General features: G+C 40.4%; 1 protein-coding gene across 1 annotated transcript; it reads left to right on the top strand.

The window, feature by feature from the left end:
* The first annotated feature begins 64 nt into the window (after nt 1-64).
* On the top strand, nt 65-1,872 carry LOC127971120 (lysozyme g). The gene is made up of 5 exons (XM_052573935.1): nt 65-587; nt 740-823; nt 938-1,134; nt 1,320-1,458; nt 1,570-1,872. Exons 1-5 carry the CDS (start codon nt 584-586, stop codon nt 1,701-1,703), a joined length of 558 nt encoding a protein of 185 aa, XP_052429895.1. The 5' UTR covers nt 65-583; the 3' UTR covers nt 1,704-1,872.
* Nucleotides 1,873-10,020: the final 8,148 nt, after the last annotated feature.

Below are 10,020 nucleotides of genomic sequence, written 5' to 3'. Positions count from 1 at the left end.
GACCTATCTCTTTAACCTAGCTTACACCATAACACAATAGGCATTCTCTATTTTTTGTTTCATCGAAACTGCTTTTCAGAGGATAACTGCCAAAACTATTAAATTATGGTGGTCATTATTAAACTTACAGCCATTTTATCAAAGAAGTTATATTTTTTTATGTTTTACCTTGGAATAAGTGCTAAGATTTCCCACAAGCTTTCATTTTATTTTCTTCACTTGCTTCTTGTGCGTGCACCTGCAATGTTAGGGCGTTCCCTATAATCTAGCTGATTCATCAAAATAGATGATAAATTTAACGTTATTAAAGTGTATGAAGCACCTTATAAACCTGTCCGTTCATGATTAATGGATTGGGTTCAATCTAATAATGAGACATAAACAAACGGTGAAATACAAAATTTTGTAACCTTACATTTATCCACACCTTAGAGGAAAAACATCTGAGATAAACAGTTGAACCACTCCCTCTGTGATCATATATAATCCGGCCCTGCTGAGTTCTGATTTATTGAAAACGTTCATCAGACTCACCAGTGTTCATCAGTGATTTGCTCTTACACGGCAGTTCTACATTAACATCATGGGTAAGTCATAAAGTATCAGGTGCTGACTGTTATTATACAGTACTGTCTCAATAATGAAGAGCAGTTTGTGATAGGATAAAACTGCTTGAATATTCTGAATAAAGAATTATTTATTGACTTGAAAGGGCTTGATATTTTACATGTTTTTTTAGCATACATTTATGGAGACATCCTGAAAATAGACACCACCGGCGCATCAGAGGTGACAGCAAAACAGGACAAATTAACCATTAAGGGTGAGAATGCATGACGACATAAAAATCACTTATGGCACTTTTGTTTCATTTGGCAATATATGCAATGAGCACTATGTTACAATATTTTTTGAAAATGATCTAAATATATCATAGGGGTTGAAGCCTCTAAAAAACTGGCTGAGCACGATCTTGCCCGGATGGAGAAATACAAGAGTATGATCACTAAAGTTGGCAAAGCAAAGAAGATAGATCCGGCTGTGATTGCTGCCATCATATCCAGAGAGACCAGAGCTGGAGCCCTCCTGAAGAATGGATGGGAACCCAAAGGCAATGGCTTTGGCCTCATGCAGGTTCATTACAACTATAAATCTACTCTATTTAAAATTGTATTACACCTAAGATGAGGCTTGTACATGTATGAGTGCACATAAATGGTTCAGGGTTTTTGTCTCAATAATCATCCATGCAAAGTGCTACTAAATATTTCTGCTGGTTTAAAGCTTGATTTTATTTTATTTTATTTATTTTTTTTCAGGTTGACCAACGTTACCACTCTCTAACTGGTACATGGGACAGTGAGCAACATGTCACACAAGCTACAGAGATACTCATTGGCTTCATAAAAAAAATTAAAGTAAATTTTCCCGATTGGACACAAGAGCAATGCTTTAAAGGTAATACACTTCCACTATCAGAAACCACAAACTGTGTCTTGTTTCTGAAACTACGCAAATCTCTTAAAAATAATGTTACCAGTCTGATTGAGGATTCTGTGTCTGTTTCAGGGGGAATAGCGGCCTATAACAAAGGTCCGGAGAGAGTCACTTCGTATGAGAATATCGATGCCAAAACCCCAGGACTAGACTACTCCAATGATGTTGTTGCCAGAGCCCAATGGTTCAGAAGCAAGGGTTACTGAAGAACTGCAGTTACTGAGCTGTTAAACTCTTGTGAAATATATACCGTGTATTAGCTTCACTGAACTACTCCTCATTGATGAAGTTACTGTATTTGTATCGCTTAAACATAAATACCTTTTAATATCTATTTTTCCAGTATCTTTTGATTCAGTTAATAATCCAATAACTAAGAGCGAAATTAGTTCACTTACAAAATGTCTGTCTTGTCATAATCATGATAAAATGACCTTATATTCTACATTGTTCCTGGGTTTTAGTCACATGACCTGCACGGAAGACTGCAGAGAACTCATGGTTTACACCATAATTAAAGCTGGAGAGATGCAAGCTTTTGTTTACAAATGTCCAAAGTAAGATACGGTGTCAGTGGTGAAACTTTTAGATGCTTCTTCTAATGCAATGTCTTGGTTATATTTGTAATTGCAGTAAAAAAAAAAAAAAAAAAAAAAAAAAGTTCCCTGTTATTCGTTTCTGTTTCGTTTTTGCCTTGTTGGCCTTTTTATTTTCTTTTATTAAAAAGTTATAATTTCCGTGCATTTGGACCCAGACCCTGTTTCTTCCTGCGCGTCCCACCGCGCCGTGACAATATGTGGGTAAAATGGCCATAAATAATATTCCCGTCCAATGCAATGTATCTATACACTGTATCTAATTTGCATATTAATGTGTTCTTGGAGCAACATTTACTGAAAAAAGAAGTGTAATAATTGGAGTAATTATTGGCAACATTTAAATATTAATATATAATATTTCATATGAATATTGATGTATAATTTATTCACTTGTTGTGTCTCCCAAAATGCCTGATAAACATGATTTGAGTCCTGAAGTCCTCTACAGTGGACAGGTATGAAATCAATGAGCTGTTCTGTAACAGAAAGTCATTTTTTTTATTTGAAACCCCATAACGTTTTGACATAATTTCTGAGATTTTGGTTTATGAAATATAATTTGAAAAGTAGTCAGTTTTAAATTATAATTACACAGATTTGAAAATACTGTTGGCTAATTACAGGGCCTAATGTTAACCAAACTAATGGAAATAAATAATAACTGAACTTGTAACAGATTTGTTGCAAAGCACAAAATTATGGTGAAATTAGATCTCTGTTTGTTGAGTTAAAACCAAATTATTGTTGAAGTAACATAGCAAGCATCATTGCAAAAAGGCAAAAAAAGTTAAAGAGTTATACCCACCACTTACCATAGCCCTTCATTCATGACGTGGATACCATAATAATCATACACAGAGACAGTCACAGAAGGTATTTAAAAATCTTGTTCAATAATTAAAATGTAATCTAAATACAGAAAATATTATAATATAAATACAGGAAATAACTGTATTCATTCAATCTAAATATATATATATATATATATAGAGAGAGAGAGAGAGAGAGAGAGAGAGAGAGAGAGAGAGAGATGTTATTGAAAATATTAAAAAAATGTTAGTCCTGTTAAATGTATAATAAAAACTGGATTACTGCAACAGAAGACAATGAAAAAAAGACTGAATTATTGAAGAATAACTTTTTTTTGTTCATAATTATATTATTATTATTATTATTATTATTATTTATTTATTTATTTATTTATTTAAATTGTTTATTTTGGATGGTAACATTTAGAAATGTGATTGTAAATAACAGTAAAAAGATAAATAAATAAAAAAATTTACTAGCTGTCAAAGCACATTTTTTTAGTGCTGTCCTGAGTAAGATATTTAGCATCAAATATGTTTTCATACAGTATAGTCCACAAAACAAAATAATAACTGAATTATAAAAATTAAAAAAATTTAAACGGAAACTTTAAGAGTGGCTGGTGTTACTCCATCAGAGAACGGTCTTGAAGAAACTCAAGTACTGAAGCCACGGGGCAGTAAACTGGATCCATATTACGAATTAAAAACCAGGCAGCAAACAGTTTCCACTTAAAGCATATAAGCGTCTTCCAGAAGCTGCCCTAGAATTCTTTATGGTCTCAACTGGTGGTTTCAACTGAAAAAGCGGGACAAATTAACTCACTCCACTCAGAGGCCATGCCCCCAGCTTCCATAGATCTGGCCTTGGGTGCCAAATCATCCCTCATGCTTGCGACAGTAAGTCCTGTCTGAGAGGAATCTCCCACGGAGAGCCCACTAGCAGATTGACCAAATCTGCAAACCACGGCTCTGTGGGCCACCACGGAGCCAACAACAGCAGCAGCTCCACTCTGTCCTGACGTATTCTGGATAGCACTGCTGGAATTACTTGAACTGGAGGAGAAGCATATAAGATCGTCCTGGGCCAATTGTGAGCTAACGCATCCAAGCCTAGGTGTGATGGAGGACATAGGGAGAACCACAGCGGACAATGCATAGTCGTGCTCGACGTGAATAAGTCCACTTTCGCTTCCCCAAACATTAGCAATATAAGACTCACCATTTGGGGGTGCAACCTCCATTCAGAAATTTGTTCTGAGACCAAAGAAGAATATTCCTCGCCAGCCTGCACAGGGGGCAAGTGTGTAATTCTCCCTGATGATTCAGATATGACACAACTGCTATGTTGTCTGACCTGACTAGTACATGATGGCCAGTCAGCAGATTCGAGAAATACTGGAGAGCTAGAAAAACTGCCAGCAATTCTAACCTGTTTATATGCCAGCCGCGTTGTGTCGCTGTCCATACTCAGTGGGTTGGGCATCCTTGGCAAACAGCCACCCAAACAGACTGTCTCATGGGAAGCACAAACCCCCAGCCAAACTCCAGTTATAAGGAATTGGTTTGACATCCACAGTTTTATTGTCATAACACACCTCCGTGTCACCGTAATCGTCCGATGCGGAAAACAATGGGGTGAAATGTTTTGGTTCTTCATACACCACTGAAACGGGGGTATGTGAAGCAAGCATTGCCGCCACCATTAAACCCAAAAGTCGGAGGCATAAACTCATTGTCACTGCGCAACCTGCTTTGAAGTGGTGCAGGCATGACGTGAGAGACTGAACGCGCAGGAGTAATAGTCTTGCTGTCATCACATGAGAGTCCAAGTCTATTCCCAGAAAGGTTATTCGTTGAGAAGAAATAACAACACTCTTCTGGAAATTTGTGTATAAGCACAGGCTGTTTAGATTATTCAGCACAAGATCCCGATGTGAGTGTGCTTGAGTCTGCGATTGTGCTAACACCAGCCAATCGTCCAGGTAGTTTTTAATACACGAACGCACTGGAGCCGCAACGGTGCCAGAGCTGCATCCATGAATTTCGAAAATGTTCGAGGAGCCAAGGCTAACCCGAAGATAAGAACACGGTATTGCTACGCTTTGCCCTCTAAAGCGAATCAGAGGAACTTCTTGTGTCTCTTGATGATCTGAATATGAAAGTATGTATCCTTCAGATCGATCGTGACAAACCAGTTGTTTGGTTGAATCTGAGACAGAATGGACTTTACCATTAACATCTGGAATTAGCTCATCCTGAGTGTAAGATTCAAATGGCATAAATCCGTAAACGTAATCGTATATAGCCCCTTTACTCAGCAGAACTGACATCTCTTGTCGTAGCACCTTAATCTTCTTTGGCTTCACAACCGTGGGAAGTATTCTGTGGAAAGGGGAAAATCATGGTGGTGGAAACGTGGTTTCAAAGCCTCAGCCCTCTGCAGCGTGTCCATATCCGTTAAAATGCCTTTTCACGGAGGGCTCATGGGGTCGGTAAGCAAGGGAAGTGCATATTTGATGGAAGGGAATCACTGTGTTTCGTTGTGTATAATCCTGAAGCGTGTCCAAGGCAGGAATTAATCCAACAATATGAACATCGGGCTCTGCCGCTAGTTTGAACGCGGCAGCTGAACGAGCCGTCATAAACGGGCCGTCTTTGCCAGACTCTTAAGCTGTGCCTCGAACTCTGAAGGCTGGATCGCAGTCTGAAGAGGCGCTCAAAGTGGTAGCTTGATCCATTGCTGCTTGAGGCACTTTTTGCGGTGAGACAGTCAATGGTAGAGGGTAGCGACTGCAATGAAATGGTTGGATGTGCATTAGCGGTCCAACAGCGCTCTCTAGTGGAGGGCACAGGTCTAATCTTTTTCGCTGTCGCTGGCGAGCCATTGGAAAAGTCCTAGGACCCCAATCCTTATGAGGGGGTGCCATAGGTGAAGGCTCTTCTCGTGGTGCGACCCGTTGGCGGGGAATACTTTTCTCCTTTCCGCAGAATACTTCCCACGGTTGTGAAGCCAAAGAAGATTAAGGTGAGAAGAAGTTGAGCATGAACGCGCCGCTGGTGCCTGACGCTGTTCAGTTTCTCTGGGACTGCGGGGAATTAGCTGGCGGAAATCGGTTGATTGCGGTTTTCGCTGCCCTAGACTTCTCCACCACCGAAGTGACCGCTTCTCCAAACAGACCATCCTTAGAAATAGGGGCATCCATTAGAAAAGGTTTGTCCTTTTCTTTAATGTCCGTGAGATTAAGCCAAAGGTGCCGCTCAACCGTAATCAACCCAGCCATAGAATGGAATAGAATGATTTATTATTATATATTTTTTTTATTATTATTGTCATTGTACACAAGATAAAATGAAATTGCAGAACTTCTGCGCAAGGTGCGTGGCATACAATAGACAAAAAAAAGGATACACATGATATACACATATTGCACTGAATAAGATGGAAGGGGTGGGGTTAGTGTGTGTCAGTGAATGTTTCTGTTCAGCATAATTATAGCTCTGGGGAAGAAGCTATACTTAAGCCTGTTTGTACATGATTTAATGCACCTGTAGCGCCTGCAAGATGGCAGCAGTTTAAACAGGTGGGAAGCAGGGTGAGAGTGGTCTTTTTCAATGCTCTGAGCTCTGTTGAGGCATAGGGAGTTGTAAAAGTCCTTCAGAGTGGGAAGAGAACAGCCAATGATCCTCTGCGCGGTGTTGATGATCCTCTGTATTCCTTTTCTCTCTGCCTCTGTACAGCTGCCATACCATACTGTGATACAGTATGTCAGCAGGCTCTCCACTGCAGAGCGATAGAAGGTCTCCAGCAGCTTCTCCTTCAAGTTGTTCTTTTTCAGCACTCTTAGGAAGTGAAGGTGTTGCTGTGCCTTCTTGATGACTGCTATGGTGTTGGTTGACCATGTGAGATCTGCTGCAATGATGGTGTCAAGGAATTTGAATGTCTGAACCCTCCCTACGCAGTCTTCATTGATGTAAAGGGTAGCTGGGTCTGCCCTGGATTCAAGGATTATTTCCTTTGTTTTGGTGGTGTTAAGTGTCAGGTTATTAACTGAACACCACTCTGACAGTCTCAGGATCTCATCTCTGTAGGCAGTCTCATCCCCCTTTGAAATTAGGCCCACCACTGTAGTATCATCTGCAAATTTGATAATGGTATTCTGGTGATGGGCTGGACGGCAGTCATGCGTGTACAGAGAGTACAGAATTGGGCTTAGCACGCACCCCTGAGGGGAGCCAGTGCTGAGCGTGTGGGTGGAAGAGAGATGGGGACCGAGTTTAACAGTCTGGGGGCAGTCAGTCAAGAAGTTTCTGATCCAAGTGCAGGTGAGTGAGTGGAAGCCCAGATCTGTGAGTTTGCTGAAGAGAATGTCCGGTATGATGGTATTAAAGGCTGAGCTGTAGTCAATAAAAAGCATCCTATGAAGGTTGGGCCTCAGCCTTCTCAACCTCACAGTCCAGCCCAAGTTTATCCACCACATGGGAAACCACGTCCAACAGCTCACTGTAGGAGGGGGAAGGACGGTTCTCCTGTCCACATGGAGGGAGAGAGCCACATGCATCGGCCATGGTGTCCTCAGACTCTGATGTTCACGGTGGATAAAATGTCGTCATCATACAGCCCACAACTGAAAGAGATAGCATCATAGACCTCTGGCGTGGGCCGTAAATTCTCTTTTCTCGCTGAAGCGGCATGGCTGGGATTGGACTTGGGGGCGACCTTAGAAAATACTTCTACCCTCGAGCGCAGTACTTTAAGCCACAGGCAGTCCCTCCAGAAAAACGCAGATTTTTTTGGTGATTGTTGTGGGCAAAAATCCTTGATTTTGTGGCACATTTTCTTAAAAAATGCGATGGAATATGCGGGATATTTTTGCAATTTTATGCGATGAAATTGCATGAACTTACAAAAACTGCGGTTCGATTAAAAAGAGAAAAAAAGTGCAACGTAAATTATTTTACATACTACTAATGTAATTACAACTAAGTTTTTGGTACTGTTTTGTAACAAAAAAGTGCAATCTTACAACTGTAAAGTTGCATCAACTTCTGAATGAAACTACAACAGTGTTAGTAGCCTAGTGAGAAGGGGGTGTTGGGGGAATCACCTTTTTTTCTCTATTTCATCAAACCGCAGTTTTCGCAAGTTCTCGCAATATAATTTGGCTCCACTGTCATGTAACAAATCGGGAAAACTGCTTCGCGATTTCTTTTGCGCTTATTTTTGTTGGCAAATAAGAATGATTTGCACGCTTCAAGTTTCACAGCAGGGTTTGCAGACGATGTTCACGTCACGTAATTACATCACTTCATAAGGTTCCCACGGCAATAGGGGGAAATTGCGCTTTACTTGTGTGAAGTAAAAGAAATTTTTTTCAAATTTCTGCTAATATATATGTGAGTTTTTTTTGCAACGAAAATACAGGGATCATGCTAGCCCCGCATATTTTGCTTTCTGAAATCGGCAATTTAAATTTAAAAATGCGACCCCGCATAAATATGCAGCCTTTGGCTGATTATGCATTAAATCATGCAATCGCATAATCGCGTTTTTCTGAAGGGACTGCACAGGCTATCACAATGAGGGCAAGAAGAAAGCCCACTGAGCGCTGCCTGTGATTGATGTAAGCCCAAGCACACTACGCACCTTTCATGAGCGTCTCCCCCCGTGATGAACCTGGTACATGGCTCCTTACACTTCTGAAATCTCATCGCGTCCGTGAAGAGGAGTTTACACTGCTCAAAGAAATAACTGCTAAGAACACGAGATGATTAACTTAGGGCACAGATTATTCGCTTTCCTGAAGGAAATGAAATATGATCGAAATAGCACGCGGCACCCTGGTATATTATGCGTACACATGCGTGGGCGGTGCCAAGTGCTACTTAAGCAATAAAATTGGCGAGATGGTATAGGGCTTCAGACATTTGTCACACCGAAATGTGTTCCCATACGGTGCCGTCACAGCAGCATAAAAGTGACCTATGAAAGTGAAAAGTGAAGTGACATTCAGCCAAGTATGGTGACCCATACTCAGAATTTGTGCTCTGCATTTAACCCATCTGAAATGCACACACACAGAGCAGTGAACACACACACACACACACACTGTGAGCACACACCCGGAGCAGTGGGCAACCATTTATGCTGCGGCGCCCGGGGAGCAGTTGGGGGTTCGATGCCTTGCTCAAGGGCACCTAAGTCATGGTATTGAAGGTGGAGAGAGAGCTGTTCATGCACTACCCCCACCCACAATTCCGTCCAGCCCGAGACTAGAACTCACAACCCTTCGATTGGGAGTCCAACCCTCTAACCATTAGGCCACGACTTCCCCAAAGGAAAACTATATGTACAAATAGTACAATTAATCCAAGGAGTGGGAGACCTGGAGAGTTTTTATGAATAGTAGACAGTTTAACTGCTCAGGAAAAATAAGGGACTCATGAACAAAATAAGGCACTTTGATCACCAAAATAAAAAAGAAGAAGAAAAAGAAGAAGAAATGGAATGGATTTTTTTTTATTTAATTGAATAGCATGTGTCCTGAATTACATATGAGAGTAAACCCTGAACTGAAGTGTTCAATTAGAAATCATAAACAAGACACACCTTTTGATGTTGAAATATAAGACTTTATTGATTTTAAAATAATTTATAAGTTTGAATGTCACTCATTCAAAACAACTGCAGCTCATTCCTCTAGGGGGCAGTAATACTGGAGACTCTATGGAAGGCTGTGCAATCGATTTTTGAATGTCAATAGCATGACTTCGGCATTGTTTTTGACATTGAAAACTACTACTTTATTAAATCTGTAACATGACACACCCTTTGTAGCTGAGATATAAGATTGTATATATGTTAAACTAAATTATGTATCGGTTTCATTTTCAATAGTATGTGTTCTATTATAGTACTGTGGCTAAAACCGTCATCAAAGTGTTCTTCTAGGAACCAGTAGCAGGACACACCTTTTGAAGATGGAAAATTATCCATTTTAAATGAATTGATTAAAATATTTTGAATGTCAAACTCAGCCAAAACAACTGCAGTATCTTCCTCTAGGGGGCAGCAATACTGGAGACTCTTTGGAAGGCTTCACAATAGATTTTTG

This window comes from Carassius gibelio, chromosome B14 (genome assembly GCF_023724105.1).
Source record: "Carassius gibelio isolate Cgi1373 ecotype wild population from Czech Republic chromosome B14, carGib1.2-hapl.c, whole genome shotgun sequence".
Classification (NCBI taxonomy): Eukaryota; Metazoa; Chordata; class Actinopteri; order Cypriniformes; family Cyprinidae; genus Carassius; species Carassius gibelio.
This window is presented reverse-complemented; position numbering and strand designations above follow the sequence as displayed.